At 48.7% G+C, this 21701-nt stretch overlaps 1 protein-coding gene across 7 annotated transcripts in view; it reads right to left on the bottom strand.

Moving 5' to 3' along the window:
* CLEC16A (C-type lectin domain containing 16A) overlaps positions 1-21701 on the bottom strand; it is a 237380-nt gene that overhangs the window by 151917 nt on the left and 63762 nt on the right. For all 7 annotated transcript variants that reach the window (XM_027961431.3, XM_060405629.1, XM_060405630.1 and 4 more), the window contains 2 exons: positions 6080-6209; positions 1812-1912 (listed from right to left, as the gene is read on the bottom strand). In XM_027961431.3, coding sequence (XP_027817232.1) covers positions 1812-1912; positions 6080-6209 — 231 coding nt within the window. The remainder of the gene's footprint in view (positions 1-1811; positions 1913-6079; positions 6210-21701) is intronic.

Here is a 21701-nt window from a genome sequence, read left to right as displayed (position 1 = left end):
GGCTTGGAGCTCTGTTTACTCCCAGGGACAGAGGGCTCCTGTGTGCCAGGCACTGAGCCAAAGCTGGAGGGGATCTAAGAAGCCAAGGGAATCAACGGGACTGTGGAGGGAGACATCAGAGGGAGTCTGCCATGCTTCTTCTGGGCTTCCCTGGTGGCTCAGATGGTAAAGAGCCTGCTTGCAATGCAGGAGACCCGGGTTCGATCCCTGGGTCAGGAAGACCCCCTGGAGAAGGGCATGGCTACCCACTCCAGTATTCTTGTCTGGAGAATTCCACAGACAGAGAAGACTGATGGGCTATAGTCCATGGGGTTGCAAAGAGTAGGACAGGACTGAGCGACTAACACTTCAGACTAGATCTAAGCAGTTGCACATGAGCACAGTGACTGATACAGAAGAGCCACCATGGCTGGTTGCATCTTGAGTAGGAAAAGCCTGGAAATGGTCTCAGTGTCATTCAATAAGGGGATGGCAAAACAAACGACGGCACACACATAGGATTAAAAAGCATGAGGCAGTTCTAGGCACAGAACAGACCATAATAAGGAATGAACCTCCATTCATGTTGGGGGTGGGGAACCCATTGAAATAAAATCGTATATACTTGGTACTTGGGCTTGGACAAGTATCTTTAAAAAGATGCAAGAAACTGTTAACACAAATGGCCTTTGAAGAAGAGGTAGAGAACCAATGTGGGAAAGGGGGCCTTTTTCACTGTATCTTCTTTTGCCACTAATCAACTTATTTATCAAGGGCTTCCCAGGTGGCTCATTGGTAAAGGATCTGCCTGCTAATACAGGAGCCATAGAAGACACGGGTTCGATCCCTGGGTTGGGAAGATCCCCTGGAGTAGGAAATGGCAACCCACTCCAGTATTCTTGCTGGGATAATCCCATGGACAGAGGAGACTGGCGGGCTACAGTCCATGGGGTTGCAAAGAGTCAGACACAACTGAAACCACTGAGTAAGCATGCACACAACATTAATGATTTCAGAATAAATACATACTCTGTTTTGTTGAGAGCTTTGCCCTCCACAAAATGACTCCAGCCATAGACCGTCACAGTAAAACCCACCTTTAACTACCTCCCAACAGGCTTTTGAAAAACCTACTAAAACATCAGACCTTGCTGCAAGGTCTCAGCTCTGCTGAGCCCAGCGCTTGGCAGGGGCCAGAAGGAATACTCTTGGTTTCTCCTTCAAAGAGCTTCTGATGTGGTGGGTTCAGAACTCGCTCGTGTCAAGCCAGGTGGTACACAACCAGCGGCTGTTCTCAGAGAGGAAGTAAATGAATGGATCCTAATCAAAACCGTCAGCTCTGCGAGAGGCTGATCCTGACCGCTCGGCCTCAACAGGGGAAGCCAGAGAACCACACCTTTCTTCAGAAAGGAAACCTACACTTCCACACAATCCACTCAGAGTCTATTTTAGCTCTGAACCCAGAATGATGCACTGACTATTATAAATAGCAAAACCAAGATTGCAATTTGACTGATCTTTGTTCTGATGTTAGGAAAGAGGTCGGAAGCTTAAGTCAGTTGTAGACTGAGGGGTCGAGAGCAAACCACAGTGTGAACACAGTCATGCTGCGCTGGACGGTCAACGCTTGAACCTCCATCTCCACCACCTCCCACCCGCCCCTGTGTTGCCTGAGTAACCGAGTCCTGTGGCTTCAGTGTGCAGAAAAGCACCTGAGAAACTCTAATGAGGCTGTAGAGAGGTTCTGTGGGAGTCTGCCAAAACCAGAAAGGAAATTCTTCAAGGAAAAAAGCTGTCCTTTCCCCTGAAGGCAGACGAACTGAATGGCTCACCTTTGTTGTGAGACATTGCGTACAGCAGGCAGAGCACGAACAGCGCGTGGTAGTCGTCATCCGGGCTGTCCAGGGCGTGGTACACCATATCCAGGAAGGGTCTGGAAGAGAGGGGCCCACATGAGCCTCACCTGCACACAGGATGCCAGCTGCCTTTGCTCTTCACAGCACTCAACCCCCTGCCCCCTCCAACCAGCAGCATGGGCTTCCCAGGTGGCTCGGTGGTAAAGAACCCGCCTGCCAACAAGTTCAACCCCTGGGTTGGGGCGACCCCCTGGAGGAGGGCATGGCAACCCACTGCAGAATTTGTGCTGGGAGAATCCCAGGAACAGGGGGCCCTGCCGGCTACAGTCCATGGGGTCATAAAGAGTTGGACACAACTGAGCACGCACGCACCAGCAGCACAGAGCACGGCCACCATGTGCCCAGTTCAGCCCCAGGCATGGAGGACACAGAGGTGATCAACAGGCAGGCTCTGCCCCTGGAAGCTGTCATGTCTGGGGAAACTGACTAAGGAACAGCTAACCGACTAATTACTTAACAATGGTCCACCTGCTGTCCCAGACACTGGGGATAAGTGTGGTTTTGTGGCGCTCCCAAGCCAGTGAGCAGACAGAGCATGGACATGCCACTGCAGTCGTTCAAAGAGCAACAAGAGAATGAGGGAAACGGGGCAATGTGGTAGACTCCCAACAGCAGACAAGGTACCAATAAATCTGGGTCATTTCAGACTGCGGACCCTGGAGCCAGACTGCTGAGGTTCAAATGCTGACTCTGCCTCTTCTTAGCTGCAAACCCTTGGGTAAATTACAATCCCCCCTCTGTGAGATGGGCAATGAACCCTTCCAGGGTTTATAGTGAGGGTTCAAGTGCAATGACAACAGAGTGGCATTAACACAGGCCCAGGCTCAAGTGAAAAGTGCTCAGACACGCGAGCTGCTGTTGCACTTCTATTCTGAGGGTGCCACAGGCACTTCTCCAAGACCTCGCTTTGGCGGGTCCTGAGGCGGCAGTTTCTTGGGCCGACCTTCCCTGGTTAGAAGGGATCGATAGGAAGCATCGCCTCTGATGCTTTGTGGGTGAGACCTGTCGAGTGGCTACAAATACACAAACGGTACAGCCTGAATGCTGCCCTTCTGGCTGAAGGGCCTGGCCTGGAAAGACTTCAACAAGAGGATAATAGAATGTGCACAGATTTGGTCCGTTGGCAGAAGGCTCTGACCCTGTGACTGTCTGCGGCTGCCCCCAGATGCCAGCTTGAAGCCAAGAAAGCAGAGAGCCTCAATGAGTGACAAAGGGCACACTTAACCCCTCAAAGGACATAAGCCACAGTCAACACTGCTGACTAGGGGGAGTGAGAAGGTGCAGCAGAGAAACACAGAGACCCATTTGCTGCATAACTTTTTATACTTTTTGGACTTCTGAACTCCACAGAGGTATCACTGATTCAAAATATACTGAAAAATGCAGAAAAGCAGTGAAATGCACTTGTCATAACATTTCAAATAAACATGTAATACACAGAAATTAAAGGAAGAAACTTTTAAGGAACATTGACTTTCCAGTTCTACTTCTCTGGAGCCCCAGACCCTCCCCTGCCCCAGATCAGCCATCACCATTCTGATGTGTGAATAGTTCTGCCATGTGTGGAACTGTTTTTCTCTCAGCCCCCAGCAATACCACTTCCAAACTTAAGAACAGGATAAAGTATTAAAGAACACTTTTTTTGCAAACCAATTGCTTGGAATTTGGACTGTATTTTCATTTGGGAATAATACAAATAACCAAATGCCCAGTAGCAGAGGGAGGGCTGGGTGAATGGACCATCTTTTATGAGACAAAGTATTATGAAGCCATTAGAATTGTGTTTACTAAGAGTACAACAGAGTGAAAAAGATACTTGGAGTTTGGTATTAGAGAAAACCAAAAACAAAAATAATAGACATAGTATCGTATAAGCTACTGGGGGGAAACAGGGCAGAATTTCCACTATATTGGCATTGAAAACTGGCAAGAAATCACCAAAATGCTAGTAACAGCTGCTTTGGAATTATGAAGACTTTCCCTCCTTTATACTTTTCAAGGTTTTTTACATTTTCTAAATGTCTATTAACTTTTAAAATTTTAAGTTTCTTTCTTTTTTTTGTTAAGACAGAAGGTTCTGAGTGGTTTCCGGTTTCTTAGTTCTGTATTTCACCAAGAATGCAGAGCTCGCCCACCGTGTGTGGGGAATATGAGGACAGTTCCCCTTTGCTCTATGTTGTTTCTGTGGAAAGTGGACCAATGTCAAGGTCCAGTTCATGTCAAGGAGAACTGTCCCCTCCCTCATCCTCAATGCCCTCCTCCCGGCTCAGTGCCAGGAGGTGAGAGGGCGGGGGGCTGAGGGGGTGTCTCTGACAACCAACACACAACACCTTTGCAAAGGCCATGGCAGCTCTCCACTGGGGCCAGTCTCCCCTTGGAGCCCAGTCTCAGAGCTGAGCACAGCTCTTGCTCAAAGTTTCTCAGGGCCGCAAGTCTGCACATGGCTCAGCTCAGGACACAGGATCAGCTTCCACTACGAACCATGTGGCAGAAGATGCCAAAGTCACCATAACTTAAGAAACAATCTCAATCAACTTGAAGGGAAAAAACCCCTCTCTTCACTAAGATTCAGGGAAAAAAAGAAGTCTCAACTCCAATACTCAAACATAACATTTTGGTCTGTTGACTTTTTGACAGTACACGAGTGTTTTTCCTCTTTAGGAAAGCTACAGTATCATCAGAGTATGCAAAATACATGCTGTTTCCATTTATTAGATCCTAAGAAACTGGACAGACTTCCCTGGAGGCTCAGTGGTAAAGAATCTGCCTGCCAATGCAGGAGATGCAGGTTCAATCCCTCAGTCGGGCAGATGCCCTGGAGAAGGGAATGGCAACCCACTCCATTATTCTTGCCTGGGAAATCCCATGAACAGAGGAGCTTGGCAGGCTACAGTCTACCAGCTCACAAAGAGTCATACAGTCTACCGCCTCGCAAAGAGTCAGACACAACTGAGCAACTCAGCATGCAATGATGTGTTAAGCAGGTGCACATCCCTCATGACAAGTTATTTTCAGTTTTTTAATGACCTGTATTCTAATTAAAGCTGAGCCAAGCACCTAAAAGTTGTCTTCCCCTCCCCTTTCTGTGTTTAGAATGATTCCCTTAATTTTCAGAGCTCCCAGTGTTACTTTTTTTTTTTTTTGGCCACAAAATAAAATCAGAAAGGTCCTTGGCAGTACAATTGATAACCCACACTGTGCTGTAAAGATTTTTATTTAATCAAAACTAAAAATGGCTCCCCTGTGCATCTGATAAAAAAATTAACCTTTTCTGTTAGATGACTGAAACACACGTCACGCAAAGAGATAATCAAGGCCTGCAGGGAAAGACTGGTGCGCTTCAAGACTTCACTTTAAGCTGGATTAATAAATAGGATGAGTGTGGGTGTTTGCATTTCATCCACCAGAGAGTTCAGGAAGTGAGTGCCTTGCAGGCTGACAGAGAATCCATGTTGCTGCACACTCACTACCACTGACACGGGATTCGGAGATTACTGCAGGCATTTGATACGGAAATAACACTGAGACGGAGAAGCCCTCTAACAGTTCACTGCAACTTTGGCAGCAGCCCTCCACCCGATTCCTTCTGGAAGGGGTGGCGCTCCAGCCAGGCTGCAGGAAAGCTGGCGTCTGGAAGGTTGTATAGTGTAATAGTTTGGGCAGCCATCACTGAAATGAACTATCAGCCAAGAAGTCGAAGGTGGACAGCAGCATTAGACAGTTCCGCTGAGTCACCAGGGCAGGCCCTATAGACAGTGGCGAGCCTGGCGGCAGTGAGTGAATGAGATCATAAAATCCAAATGCTGCCCCCAAGGGCATCCTTCCTGGGGGCAGCAGGGCACAGCCAGGAGTGGCCTGACGAACAAGGCCACACCCTGTTAGGACCAGCACTGAAGTGCCTAGAATGGTGGAGTCATGCATTCCAAACGGTGAGTACCATGGCCTTGAGGGCCCGCTCCATCCCCATGGTCTCTCAAGAGGAGTGGCGCCTCTGGAGGCCAGGGAGGGGGAGCAGCAGGATGGCTTGGCTGGGAAGCAGAAGAGGCTACCAGCATGGCGGGACGAGGCCCGGCTTACCCTCCGTGGGCACCTGGCCAGGGCGCTCCCCGCCAACCTCATCCCAGACACCGACCAGCAGCGGAAGACTGGCTCGGGGGCAGCCCTCCGCCCGGCCCAGCAGCTACCTGCTCCACTGGACACTGTCCAGGCCGGTGGCGGCACTCTTCTCCTCGTCCGTGGTGTTCTGCTCCTGCACGGAGGCGCCGGCGGCCAGCTCCGGGAGCTTGCTGCGCTCCATGAGCACCATCTCTATCTCTGGAAGCAGACAGACACTGGGATGAGCCCGCGTGGCCCCGGATCGAGCTTCACAGACACGCTCGTGCTCCAGAGGGAGCCCGGCAGACCTCTCTGCAAACATCCAGCAAACACTCGACGGTGGCGACAGCAGCCCCCACAACACCCACGCCGGGAGCAATAAGACAGGGCCCGCACCCCCCTCTCCTTTCAGCTTGGGAATGTCAAGAAACGGCATCTGATCTTGACAGGAAAGCCCAGATGGCCATGATTTACTTCAGCAGTTCTCTATTCTCTTTTATTGATACCACACTTCCTTCACAGAGGAATTGAAGAGCGTGGAAGAGATGACATGTGGTTAATAAAGCATACCCGAGTCCACTAAAAATATTCCAAACCTGTTTATGCTGTAGCATGGGCTCTGCCATGCCCAAAACCTTTGTTTTATTTTCCCACTTACAGCTTCCAGAGGGCAGAAAGGGGAGGGACCTCACTTTATTTTTCCCAATTAAATAGGGGCAACTTTCATAGCACCCGACTTGAGCACCATGTACATTTTCATTTTCAGAAAAAGGTCTGAACCAACGAAGGAAAACGTTCCGAGTTCAAGGTGGATGGTGGCTGTGCTATGAGCTGTCCCATAATAGAATTCCTTGAGAAGCGGGTGTGGACCATCAAACACTTAGTTCTTAGAACCCAGAGTTCAAGGGCTGCCCCCCACCTTCAGGAAATATGGTGAGGGGAAAGGATGATGAAAGGTGAACCTGTGTGTCCTCTCAGGAAGGACAGGTGCTGACCTGGGCTCTGCCGTCATCTCCCCTGACCCAAGCAAGAGCCTCCCACTGCTTATCTTGCGCCCACCACCCCCACCCCCAACCCCAATTTGTTGCCCACACAGAACCAAGTGATTTTAAGCAGAAATTAGCCCAGGTCCCCTTCAGCCTTCCCATCACACTCAGAACAAAATCCAAATGCCGTCCACGGTATCAAGGCCATGCACGGCCCGGCCCTTGACCACCGCTGACCGCACCTCCGGCCCTCTCTGCCCCACCAGCTGTCTTGCGCTTCCTGTCACTCGCCTTTGACCTGCATGGCTTTGCTCCTGCCCCAGGGTCTTTACACGGCTGCTTACTCTGCCTGGAACATTCTCACCCCAGTCTTCCCTCCCCAGGCACCACTCAATCACGTCACTTGAGGCTCAACTGAAACGTCGCCATCTCAGGGATGTCTTCTCAGACACCCTCCCCATCGGTTTTCCCTCTACCTCTCCAAGTTACTATGAACTCAACTCCATACTTCATTCAGATTTCCCTCGTTTCTCCCCAGTATCCTTTTTCAGTTCCAGGACCCCAACCTGGATAACTATGTTATATCCAGCTGTCACGTCTTAGGCTGCAACAGTTCCTCAGACTTCCCTTCCTCTGGATGACATGGATTGAGGTGTCTGGTCGGGCATTTTTAGGACGCCCCTCAATCTGGGTTTCCGCAACATTCTCCCTATTACTAGACTGGGCTCATGGATTTCTGGGAGGAAGACCACAGAGAGGAAGTGCTGTCTCATCACATCCTATCACGGGCACAGCCTATCAGCGTGACTTATGACGGGGGATGTTCACCTGTATCACTCGGCCAAGGGAAAGCTGGTCAGGGTCCTCCACTGGAGAGGGACTTTTCCTCCTCCTTGCATCCCACACCCTTCGGAAGCAAGTCATTAAGTGCAGCTCACACTTGAGGATTACAGAGCTATGTTCTGTCTCCTTGAGGGAGGGCAGCTACATAAATTACTTGGAATTCTTCCATAGAGATGTCCCCTCCCCCCTCCTCTTGATTTTACTTTATGGTATTTATAACTACAGGTATCCCCACTTTTTGAGGTTTTGCTTTTAGGCCACTTGGCTTTTATGGAAAGACCTGTATTAGTACCTGTTTTTTCTAACTAAAAGAAACCTGAAAAGGACTTTCCCTTTTACAAAAATAGGAGAAAAGCAGAAATAGCATTCAGCGTTGGTGTGGCAGCAGTCATTACAGAGGCAGCGTGCACCCTGAGCATGGACGTGGCCCCGCCAAGCTCCTTCCTGGGAAGCAGAGTTAGTTAGCACCTCAGTGTGGAGCTGCCGTAGCTTTGTGCTGTGCTGGTGCCTTGTGTCCATCTACCCTGGGCATCTGTTAGCAAGGTGTGTCCCCAGGGAACTGCACCCTGGCTTTACACCATCTTCTCTTACAAAAAGTCTCTACTTTCAGATGTTGGGAGAAACCCGCACCTGGATTTTACGTTCTCTACTGGTTTGCTTGTTTCCTGTCCGCCTTCCCCACCCGAGGACGTGGGCTTCATGAGAGGGGCTGCCGTACCTGTCTTGTTCTCCATCAGAACTGCAGTGTCTAGTCCAGGGCCTGGCATAAGGCAAATGCTCAATACGAATCCCTGGAGTGGATCATGTCTGACGGGTCTGCCTGGGCCAGGCAGGGCCTGGCAATGACGCTCAGCAGCTGTGATGTGTAGAGCACCTCCAACCTGCGATCTACATGTGTGCAATGTCCTCATGGGGGCGGGCTGCATCCTGGCCTCCCTTCTGGGACTGTTAAGTGTGACTGTGCTTGTGACTGTCCTCTGGCTGGGAGGACTGCATCCCCCCACGCCAACAATGGGCCTGGACCTGGGGGAGGGGGCTTGCTCTCACCAGGCCCTTCCCTCCCAGCATGGTCTGAAGTCAGACAACACAGATCAGAGTCCCCCATGGGGTCAGCCCCATCACACAGGTTGGGGCTGCCACGCAATATTTAAGTGCCATGTGTTTGCACAGTTTTGTGTTTATTTTAACATGCATTAGAATAAACTTCTAACTGCATAGAAAGTCTGTTTTGTGGATGCTTCTGCTTAGGATGAAGCTAAATTTAAGACAAAACCACTGAGTCAATTCACCAAGAGCTACTGAGTAAACCACGGTGCATGAGTAAGCCCACAGCCATGGCAGAGGGCAGGAGGCGCTGCCATCTGAGAAGCACCGTTTGCTTCCTTCCTCCCACACTCCCTCCACTAGCCTCCTTCAGGGGCCTCCCAACAGCTCTCATCTCCTCCAAAGTGGGGTGCAGACATCCCAGTGGGTATGCAAGATGATTCGCTAGGCAAAACCTATTTTTAACTATTATCTTTTTAAAAATCTAGTTTGTTCATGTTATGATGTACATAACATTTGCACATTAATACAAATATGTATAGTCCATAATAAATAAATAAATAAATATATATATATATATAGGAGAGATGCGTGTTGAATTATGTGTTTACTGTTGGGACATGTCATCTGAAGACTATCAAGTGAGACAATGGTGCCAGCCTCTGGCATCTGCCCTGTGACTTTTGATCTGCTCCCCACCCTGCTGCGAGGCCCCCTTCCTCCTGGCCTGCTGGGCTGACACAGCAGGAGCTCAGCTCCAAGGACTCCCCAAGGTTACAGGGCCAAGCCCTAGAGCCTCCATCTGCTGTGATGTAGTTATTCCTTTTTGGCTTTTTAATCTCCCTGGACACTCTGAGAGTTCCAGAGCAGCTGTGAGGCTGAAGATAAGTCAGCCTAGCGCCCAGCAAACTGTGTTATCAGGTGCGCACTAATTCTGAACAATTTCCCAAGGCGCCCCCATGCTAGGAGATGAGCACAGAGCTGTTCCAGGGACAGGTTGGGCAGGTGCCCAAATATCTCTGACCACAGGGCCCCTTATACCCTCCACAGAGGCCCTTGGAGCTCCTTTCGGGAATTCTGCAGCTTCCCACAAAATGGCCTGAAAACCACTAGTTTGGTCCTAGAGACTGAATATGAGGAAACAGAAACCCAGAAGTAGAATGACTCTTTTCTTTTTGGCTGCACCATGCAGTATGTGGAACTCCCCTGACCAGGGATCGAACTCATGCTCCCTGAAGTGGAAGTGCAGCATCTTAACCACTGGACCATCAGGGAAGTGTGATAGTAACTCTTCACACAGCTGGAAAATCCACACAAGAAGCCAAGCCTGCCCCACCTCCTACTCCCCAGGTCACTCCTGGTGCAGAATCAGGCCCATGAGGGCCTCTCCACACACGACGAGGCTTCCAAACCTTGGCTGTGTCACCCCGGTTCTCACAGCTGCACCTGCATACCTCCCACGCCACCCCCATCCCAACACACAACTCCTCCGGCAGGCGTAAGTGTAGGATGAGCTGCTTCACGTGGTTTTCTAGGTAAAATATACAGCAGTTCTTCCAATGCCAAGCAGGTCTTTCCTCGTCCTTTAAACTCTTGAAACCAGTGATCCTTACCCAGGTCTGCCAGCCCCTGGAAACTGTATGCAAAGTGCTAGGTGGGCCTGAGAGGAGTGGCTAACAGGTTTTAGAGGAGAGGGTCTCGCCAGAGTCTCACTGTTCCAAAATGGATTCTACAGCCATCTTCAAAAGTGGATGCTGACGGGGCTCTGGCCTTGGTGATCGAAGGTCAAAGGGCACCCCTCTTTATGCCACATTAGGATGTCCGGCATGGTTCTACACAGCCTTCTGGGCCCCTGCTGCCCCATCTGCCTGCTGACACCATGCCGGCCTTGGTGCGGCCTCACCCCCCTCCCAGGGTACGTGCACCATGCTGCCGCCACCAGGGCAAGCAGACCAGTGGGCTCACGTGGACAGGTTTTCTCTGATTACACTGAGGTCAGGACCCACGTGCTGACAATGAATTCCCAGGAAGCTCCATCTGAACCTCAGTTATTATACCAGGTTTCTGTTTTAGAGGTTAAAGGGACTGAAGCTCTATCCTAGTCCTCTGCGCACTGTGCGTGATGCTCAGTTGTGTCTGACTCTTTGTGACCCATGGACTGCAGTCCTCCGGGCTCCTCTGTCCATGAGATTTCCTAGCCAAAAATACTGGAGTGGGTTGCCATTTCTTCCTCCAGGGGATCTTCCCAACCCAGGGATCAAGCCCAAGTCTCCTGTGTCTCCTGCATTGGCAGGCAGATTCTTTACCACTTGAGCCCCCGGGGAAGCCCTAGTCCAGCTCTGTCCAAACTTCAGTCATGGGCCTGCTTTTACCATTTCTGCTGTGTCTCTGTGTTGCCTGAACTACTTGTTGTTAATCATTTGATTCAAACTCTCACACTTTTTTTTTTTTCACTTAAATACATTTTCAAAGAAAACTTTAAATCACTTCTGTATCCTTCAGCTGAGCAATCCCACTTGCAGGAATTTATTTGGAAGACACCTCTCCAATGATATGAAAATGCACAGGCACAAGGGCATTCGCCACAGCATTATTGGTAATTGCAAAATACTGGAAACCACCTAAATGTCCGAGCATAAAGACTGGTTGAATAGACCATGGTACACATGGCACAGCTGGGAAAGGAATGAGGAAGGCCGCTGTGAACTGATACAGAGCGATTTCCGGAGCCAAGGCTACGTGGAGAGAGCCAAGGGCCAAAGAGCGTATATGGTGGACTGCACTCTGAGTGTAAGAAAGACGGGAAAACAATAACGCATGCACACCTCTGCTCCTTTCTACACGAAGAAACACAGGAAGGATATTCCCAAAGGCAGTAAGTTCGTTATCTACAAGAGGGAGGGGAACAGGATGGAAGGTATGTGGGAAGAAGGATATTTCCTTGAACAAACTCTTTTGCATAGTTTTGAGTTGGTTAATGTTCCAAACTATTTTTTTTTTTAAAGACAGAAAGAAATTAAATCAATAAAAATGGGAAGGGCAAACCTTTAACTAAACAGAAAAAAAAAAAAAGAGAGAGAGAGACTAAAATATAAAATATATTTCAAATGAATACCATATCTATCCTGAAGGGGGAAAAGAAAGGAAAGACAGACAAACCCAAATAGTTTATGACACAAAACTTGACTCTATAGCTTCAGCTTAGGGACAGGTGAAGTATTTGGGGGAGGGGACAGGGAACTGCAAGCAACTCTTTATTTATCAAACAATTGTGAAACTTCATAAGGATGTATTACAGGATTGAGCAAATAGTAAATGTTTTGATGTCATTAGAAGCCAGCCTCTCACTGTAAAGGAAGAGACATCAAATCGAGTGGGGCAAGTCAAGAAAAAACACTCCTGGGACGGACTAGAATTGGAGATGTTGGTAATGTGCATTTTGTATATATACCTGCATGTATTTCCTAGCTCTGTTCACTGAAGGGTTCAAATAGCAAGACACCCCACGTAGTCACAAGCACATCTGGTGCCCAGATCTTGGCCTGTTGAAAATCATTCAGTCATTGACCACTGAAAGGGAACAGGGCTTTCCAGAGAAATTAACCGTGAGGAAGGGCAGAGTTGGTGGAAAATGAACCTGAAATACCTTGTTATGACAGAAAGTGTCACAACTGTTAAAAAAAAAAAAAAAGGAAGAGGGCAGATCACAAAGATATAGCACCCAGCTTGAAAAGGTTCTCAAGGGCCAAATCTGGGACAATTTGAGCACCCAGTTCATTAAATACAGTACTGAAATACAAACCACTAAAAAACTGGAATCCGTGAGTCTGTGCCAAGGATAGATAGATAAATGAATGAATGGGAAGAAGGCAGGAATCTCGCCCGCAGTGGAGTACCAAGTGCTGACACTAGAAACCAGTCTTCTCCCGCGGTCCCGATAAAGACTCAGCAAGGACCGTCAATGACGCCGCAGCTAGCGGGGTGCTATTCAACTGACAACACTGTGTTAGTCTCAGCTGTACAGTGAGGTGATTCATTAGAATACATGTGTGTATTCTCGAACACATACATATTCTTTTCCATTATAGGTTAGTGCTGCTGTCGCTAAGTTGCTTCAGTCGTGTCCGACTCTGTGCGACCCCAAGACGGCAGTCCACCAGGCCCCGCCATCCTGGGATTCTCCAGGCAAGAACACTGGAGTGGGTTGCCATTGCCTTCTCCAATGCATGAAAGTGAAAAGTGAAAGTGAAGTCGCTCAGTCACGTCTGACTCTTTGCAACCCCATGGACTGCAGCCTATCAGGCTCATCTGTCCATGGGCGTTTCCAGGCAAGAATACTGGAGTGGGGTGCCACTGCCTTCTCCTTCTTGTATAGGGTATTATAAGATAGTAATATAGTTCCCTGTGCTATGCAGTAGGTCCTTGTTGCTTATCTATTTTATACAGTAATGTTTGTCTACTAATCCCAAACTCCTAACTTATCCCTCCCCCACTTTCCCCTTTCATAATCATATGTCTTCTATGTCTGTGAGTCTGTTTTGTAAGTTCATTCGTATATATATTTTTAGATTCTACATACAAGTGCTATTGTACGATATTTGTCTTTCTCTTAGTGTGATAATCTCTAGGTCCATCCATGTTGCTGCAAATGGCATTATTTCATTCTTTTTTATGGCTGAGTCATATTACATTGTGTATATACCTTCTTTATCCATTCAGCTATCAGTGGATACTTAGGTTGCTTCCATGTCTTAGATATTGTAAATAGTGCTGCTATGAACATTGGAATGCCTGTATCTTTTTGCAATTAGAGTTTTCGTCTTTTCTGAATACATGCCCAGGAGTGGCATTGCTGGTTCGTCTGATAACACTATTTTAACATTTTAGAGGAACCTCTGCACTATTTTCCATAGTGGTTGCACCAATTTACATCCCCACCAACAGGAAGGGGATGTGTGCAGAAGGTTCTAAGGGGAGATTTTAATGAGGCACAGGATATCTGCATTATGTCCAACTGTTTCCCATGGATTGCAAATTAGCTGCTAAAAGAAAAAGTAATGATACAGTGGAGAAGCTGGGCCACATCTTCACCTGTTGGCAAAAATTAACATCACCCATGAAGGACAGAAGGGCATCATGTGCCTCCAGAAGTGATACCCTGGGAAGGACATGTCACCTGTGCCAGACTCCAGCCAAGAACGCTTAACCTCAACCTAATCAGAAAGAAACATCCAAGACAGAATGGGGAACGTTCTATTGAAACAAAGGTGGAGGAGATTCTGTATTCTTCAAAAACGTCGAAGTCGGAAAAGAGAAAGACAGACTGTGACAATATCCAGAGTAAAGGAGAGTAAGTTCAGTTCAGTCACTCAGTCGTGTCCAACTCTTTGCGACCCCATGAATCGCAGCACACCAGGCCTCCCTGTCCATCACCAATTCCCGGAGTTCACTCAGACTCACGTCCATCGAGTCAGTGATGCCATCCAGCCACCTCATCCTCTGTTGTCCCCTTCTCCTCCTGCCCCCAATCCCTCCCAGCATCAGAGTCTTTTCCAATGAGTCAACTCTTCCCATGAGGTGGCCAAAGTACTGGAGTTTCAGCTTTAGCATCATTCCTTCCAAAGAAATACCAGGGCTGATCTCCTTCAGAATGGACTGGTTGGATCTCCTTGCAGTCCAAGGGACTCTCAGGAGTCTTCTCCAACACCACAGTTCAAAAGCATCGATTCTTCGGTGCTTAGCCTTCTTCACAGTCCAACTCTCACATCCATACATGACTACTGGAAAAACCATAGCCTTGACTAGACGGACCTTAGTCGGCAAAGTAATGTCTCTGCTTTTGAATATGCTATCTAGGTTGGTCATAACTTTTCTTCCAAGGAGTAAGTGTCTTTTAAATTCATGGCTGCAGTCACCATCTGCAGTGATTTTGGAGCCCCCCCAAAATAAAGTCTGACACTGTTTCCACATCTATTTCCAATGGAGTGATGAGACCAGATGCCATGATCTTTGTTTTCTGAATGTTGAGCTTTAAGCCAACTTTTTCACTCTCCTCTTTCACTTTCATCAAGAGGCTTTTAGTTCCTCTTCACTTTCTGCCATAAGGGTGGTGTCATCTGCATATCTGAGGTTATTGATATTTCTCCTGGCAATCTTGATTCTCCTGGCAATCTTGATTCCAGCTTGTGTTGTAAAGGGACGTGGTAAATCAAGGTATGACCTGACCCTGGACTGGATTCTGTCCCTGGAGGGAGGAAATATGCTACAAAGGATGTCATTAGGCCAATGGTAACCTGGAACCTGGATAGAAGGAAACCATTACAAAGGTGGTAACTGTGTTGTGGTCCCAAAGGAGAATGCCCTGTACTTAGCAAATGCAGGCTGAAGAGTTTAGGATGGAAGGGGTGTGCTGGATGCAACCTATCCAGAAAAAAAGGAGTGTGTGTGTGTGAGAGAGAGACAGACAGACAGAGAGACAGGCACACAGTGTGTGGAGAGGGAGAGAAAATACAGATAGGAAAGCAAATGGAGTATAAGATGTTAAAATGTGAAAGCGGCTAAACAAGTGTTCTTTACACTATTTTTGTTTTTTTGTTTCACTTTTTATAACCTTGAAATTATTTTCAAATAAAACATTTTTAGGAATTACTACTATCAGCATAAAACCAGTATCGACAGAGAGCAACTGTGAAAAATAAACACATGATAAGTAAACAAAAAATGCCGAGGCCTGTTGTACGCATGGAAAGGGGTGTCTGGAGAACATGAGGAGGTCAAAGGCACACACCAACCACGAGGCTCCCCCACCCCACCCCCTGGAGCTGAGACCCCGACAAGAAACCTCTCACTGTGGTCTTCAAGGCCCTCTCTCTCTGTCCCACCCAAAGCCATCTCCACATCCCACAGTCAGGCCAACACTGGCCTAGTGGAACCTCTGCAGCTTATGGAAAGGAAACCAAGGCACAGAGGGGTCAAGAGGTGGGCTCCTCTTCCCAAACTACCTGCATGGTATAAACGAGCATCTGTGTGGTATTAGTTTCTGTGCCAGGCACTGTGGCCCACAAGCCTGAAGGCTCCAGTATCCAGCCTGGTGGTGGTGCAACCCCTCACACAACTGATTTGGGCCTCTGGGAGTGGAAGGATGTGAAGCTGCCAGGCTGGGAGCAAAAATTCAAGTGTCCAGCTCCTCCAGCTTCAGCAAGCCCCTTCGGAAGCCCCGGACCTTGCTTAGCCTCTATTGTTTCCACAAAAACCTCTTCAGGAAAATAGTGTCTGCATATCCACATTCACAGCAGCCAAAAGGTACAACCAACCCAGGTGACCATTGAGTGAAGCAAGGCAGAAAGAGAAAGACAAATATCATATACTAACACATATATAGGAGAAGGCAATGGCACCCCACTCCAGCACTCTTGCCTGGAAAATCCCATGGACGGAGGAGCCTGGTAGGCTGCAGTCCATGGGGTCTCGAAGAGTCGGACACGACTGAGCGACTTCACTTTCCCTTTTCACTTTCATGCATTGGAGAAGGCAATGGCAACCCACTCCAGTGTTCTTGCCTGGAGAATCCCAGGGACGGGGAAGCCTGGTGGGCTGCCATCTATGGGGTCGCACAGAGTCGGACACGACTGAAGCGACTTAGCAGCAGCAGCAGCAGCAGCAACGCATATATATGGAATCTAGAAAGAAGGTACTAATGTGCAGGGTAGCAAAGGAGACACGAAGAACAGATTTTTGGAATCAGTAAGAGAGGGAGAGGGAGGGCTGATGTGAGATGACCATATGTAACATGGAGAGCGCTGGTAGTTTGATGGATGATGTAGGACACCCAAGGTCGGTGCTCTGTGACAACCTGGAGGCATGGGCGGGAGGCGGGCTCAGGAGGGAGGGGACACAAGTGTGCCTGTAGCCGATTCATAATGATGTATGGCAAAAACCATCATGATATTGTAAACTAATCATTCTCCAATTAAAATAAATGAAATTTAAAAAAGAAAACCCAGATGGAGTCTATTCAAAAAATGAAATATCGTTCAGCCTTAAAAAGGAAGAAAATCCTGCCACGTTATAACACGGATGAATCTTGGGTACCTGATGCTCCGTGAAAGAAACTGGTCTCAAAAAGACAAACACTGTATTGATTCCACTTATATGAGGCACCTAGAGTGGTCAAATGCATCAGCCAGGAAGCAGGGTGGAGGCTGTCAGGGGCAGGAGGGAGGGAGAACAGGGAGATGTTTAGCGGGTAGGGTTTTGCTTTGGGAGGATGAAGTGTTCTGGGGCTGGAAGGCAGTAATGGTTGTGTGAATCGCTGAACGAGCAGGAGAGGTCCGCGGACTCTCAGGACTCTGTCCCCTGATGTGACAACTCTGGCTAAATCCCTAAGCTTTCCCAGTACTCTGTCACTGTGGATTTTTTTTTTTTTTTAAAGAACAGCCATAATTCATTAACTTCCCAGGGTGATGGGCATTCTAATCTGATTAATATTTGGTAAATGAAGTGCTTTTCAGGGAAATGGCAGGCCTGACCTCCCAACAGTCTTTGACTTGACAAACGCAAGGATTTTCTCAGTTGCCCTCTGCGGTCAGTGTTCCAGCCATCACAGTGAGGCCAGATGATAAAAAGAGGGGCAGGGGATGATAAGAAGGCCTTAGAAAGAAGGTTATGGAGAGGAGGAGAAGGATGCCCTTGCTGGTTACCTAGGAGATATGGGAAGGACCGCATGCTGTTGACTGGCTTTGGAGCAGAATTCCAAGAGGCCAGCAGTGCCTGGCAATGACACAGTGCATAAGTGCTGAGTATTTGTGGTAACCCTTCCTTTGCTTTTTTTTATTACTATTCATTGGATTGCACAAGATTGAGTTCAGAATTTTTTTTTTCTCCCTGGGAAGTTGCTTTCCAGAGGATTTGTCTAACCTGACATCTAATCCTTCTCCTTATACTAGTTAAGCCCATTGGAAAAGCTGGTGCCCCCACACCTCTGTATCCCAGTGGCTCAGCCTCCCCATCCCTCTCCCATGCCCTGCTCTAGAAACACACACACACAGACACGCATACACATACTCAACCACCTCACTGTTCATTATAGAAATTAACAGAGAAATAGGACCCAAAGAAACTCACCAGGGTGATCAAGCATATGTCCCCCCAACCGAGCTCAAGTCCCAGTTTGGGCTCCTTGCTCCACTGCCTTGCCAGGGCTCCTATTTGGTGGTCATGTGTCACCTGCTAAATGCTGAAGCACTAAAGGTTCTCATTTCTGACAACCTGAGGGCTGGCATCGCGCAGGTCCCTTGTGGGTAAAGAAGTACAGAATGGGCAATGACTTGCCCAGTGTCACACAGCAGCCCTGGGGCAGAGTCATAGGTGTCTGGGATGCAGACCTCGACCTCCTGATACCTAGTCCTTGGCGTGCCCTCATCAGAAACCTGCTAGGCCTGGGGTTGGCTCTGGCTTTGCAAAAATGAGGCCAGAAGGTTCAATTTCATTTCAGTAGAGACTTCAGAAGGGGGAAAAAAAAATAAAGCCAAGCTTGGGACTCCTTAACTCCCAGCCAACCTGGCAGGCTCACAGCCACTCCCGTCCTGCTCCTTCCATGCCCTTGCAGGGATTCAAGAGAGGAGTCATATGTGAAGGTCAGGCCATGAAATTGATGGCCACCTTTCCTTATAGGCAAAAAGCCGATTTTCCCATATTTTTCAACCAAGGAATTAAAACAATTCATTCTCTTGTTTCAGGTCCACTTATTAAGTTACTGCTTTCAGTTCAGTTCAGTCGTTCAGTTATGTCTGACTCTGCGACCCCATGAATCGCAGCACGCCAGGCCTCCCTGTCTATCACCAACTCCCAGAGTTCACCCAAACTCATGTCCAAGTTACTGCTTTAACTGAATCCAAAAAGAAATGACTGTCGTTTAGATTGAAGGGTAGGCTAAGACATGAACGAGCATCTGGGTGCACACTCCTCTGGCCAGAGGGACCAGGGCACCCTGGTCTTCCTTTCAGCACTCAATTTCTAAAAATTAAAAGGTCCTATGATTTTTTTTTTTTTTTTTTGGTTTCAGAATGAGTTGCCCATCATTGGGGACCTGAGGCAGAGCATATTTCTCTGCAAACTGGGGATAAGAGTGAAGGGTCCAGGGCTGTACATTCATTTCACACAACTTCCTTGTCTGGGCTTAAAAGTGGAGGAGGTGTGAATTCTGGGTGCTGCCTTTGTCAAAAAAAAACAAGTCGATGCCACATTCAAATCAGGTCATGGCAGACTTGTGACTTGTGACCACATGCCTTTTTATTCCTATGCTTTCTGCCGCCTTTTTAAGTAAAGAGTTCACTGCTGAAGTGGGGATGACGGGGTATGCAGGGGGAGCTGGGGCCAGCATCTCTTTACTCAAGAAGTCCAAGGCTCTCAAACACCTCACCAGGTCCAGGGACGATGTGAGAGGCACCATGTTACAGAGAAATATCTGGGAGAAGAAAACAGCCACAAAACAGGAAGGGAATGGAAAAGAAAACAAGAAAAGACAGAGGAAGGGAGCAGCTGGCCTGAGGGAAATGGAGGAGTACGCAGAAATAGTATGGTTTTCTAAGAGAGCACCTGCTGTTTCTGTGAGCCCGGCACCCACACCTCCTTCTTCTGATGAATGTGTTTCTTTCTGAGGGCGTAACATAGGGCAGATGCACAGCTGGCCTGACCAATCAGTGCTGGCCATCCCTCTGCAGGGCGGGCAAGCCAGGTCTACCAGCACCAGTGAGCCTCGGCTCCCAGGCTTCAGTTGCAGCGCTCTCTCTACTTGGTGGCTTGGCAGGATGTGGGCCCTGAGTTGCTGATGGTCATCTATGCACCCGAGTCCAGCCCCTCCTGGGCCTCCCAGTTAGACTAACAATAACTGCCTTTTCTGCTTGAGTTAGTCTGAGTTGAATACCTAAATCTTAAAACCACAAGAATCCTAACATATCCTCATGTTTTTAAAAAAAAAGTCTTTATACTTCCTAGAGTCACAATTTCCAGATGAGGACAATGACGTCCAGAGCTTGTGGACACCCTCCAAGGCACATGTAGGTCTGGCTGGTGAGACAGGACTGTAAGTCACATCTCCCATCTACTCATTGACACTGTCCTCTGGCTTGAAACCAAGTGAGAAAATGCGCCTAACACCCTTCCAAGTCACAGGAATTAACAGCTGTGTGGTTTCACCCAAACACAGAGACAGTCTAAGGAGAGAGCACCCAGTGGCCACACCTTCAAACACGAGAATACTGAGAAGTCAAATAAACAATTCCAAGAGCCCCAGAGTACACCTGTTGCTGCCCAGTTAGGTGTCTCTTTGCTGGATGGGCCTGCAAAAGTTGTATTTATTTACAATGAGTTGGGCCAGGAAAACAGGAGGGCATTACAAAGCTGAGGGGGCCATGGAGAACCACATCAGTTGGCATCAAACATCTAAGCAAAGTCTTTCGGGAAATTCATCTGAGCCCTGCCTGACACAACCTGGCTGAGTAACCACCTGGGAAACAGGGTTCTGGAGGCTGGTGAACATGCCTCCCTGTGCCCCCTGCACAGGGCAGGCTCAGCCTGCGGGGAGCTCCCCCCGGCCCAGGGAGGCCAACCCCCACCCCCCACCCCCTGGATCCCAACAGGGAGCGGGGACGGCAGCCTTGCAGAGCTGCTGCAGCCCCTGTGAGCCAGGACTAGGCTGCCAGTTGAGTCACTGGATTGTGTGTTTGAGGCCAAGCCTGCCCTTGTCCACACCATGGTTAGTCACAGCCCCGGCCTGGTTAGACAGCAGCCCTTAAAAGGACTGGAACAAAAAGAGGTAGCATCTTTCCAAAACAAAATTGACGAGAACACACTGTACAAAATGGGGTGAAGTCGTCCATTTTCCCCCCAGGGTGGCTACAGGACAGCTAAACCAAAAGTTTCAGCAGACAAGTTTCTCCCCAGTTAGACCAAAAAGTAAAAATGATGCAAATAAGCAAACAAATATGGCTTACCTTGTGTCCACCCCTCACCTCCCCGCCACAGTGATATTTGTTGGCAAAGGGTTTCTGAACCAGAAAGGAATTCCTAAACCAAGATGCTTACTGCACACTTTGGACAGAAAAAAAAGCATGCTGGAGATCTCAGCCTAAAAAGAGGGCTGATGGCAGCAGGGAGACACTTGGGTTATATTCATTGAAATATGATCGTGGCATTCGCAGAGAGCTGCCAAGATCATCAGAATGGGGCTAGCGGGGTGGGGATGGGGGCAGATTTTGGCTGCATAATTGCAGCAAACTCCCCCAAACAAATGAGTTCCCAGTCAACTGATTTACTGAGCGGCTCCATTTTCCAGCTTTGGGCGCCTGGACTCGCACAGTCCAGGCTGATGGGCTGGCGAGCTGGCTGCAGAGGAGCTGCTGTGAGCCCAGGACCCAGAGGAGGGCTCACAGGAGATGCTCCCCCCACGCCCGAGCAGAAGGCAGGCGGGAACTGGGGAGAGCCCGGATCTGTCCCAGGAGGTGTGCTGGAAGCTCCCCTCTGGCAAGCAGAGCTCCCACCTCACTTGACCCCATCACCTCCTCCACCCTGAGCGCCCGGGGCCGTGGCCAGAGACCCCATCTGTGTGGCTGCGAGCCCGGCCCATGACACAAGCAACAGCTTAAACTTGCTTCATCCCCGGGGCTGACAATGCTCTCCAGATGGAGGCATTAGTGTCTAAACAAGAGGGAGGTGAAAAGGAAACCAGAATCGTCCTCGACAAGGGCAGAGAAGAGGACAGAACGATTCTGCTCCTGACCCCAGTGCACCGAACACCAGTGCGCCTCACTCTAAACAGATGAGGGCTTGGAAAAAATCT

The sequence above is a fragment of the Ovis aries genome, chromosome 24, assembly GCF_016772045.2.
Source record: "Ovis aries strain OAR_USU_Benz2616 breed Rambouillet chromosome 24, ARS-UI_Ramb_v3.0, whole genome shotgun sequence".
In the NCBI taxonomy this organism is placed as follows: domain Eukaryota; kingdom Metazoa; phylum Chordata; class Mammalia; order Artiodactyla; family Bovidae; genus Ovis; species Ovis aries.
The sequence above is the reverse complement of the archived record's forward strand: the minus strand, read 5'-3'. Positions and strand labels throughout refer to the sequence as shown.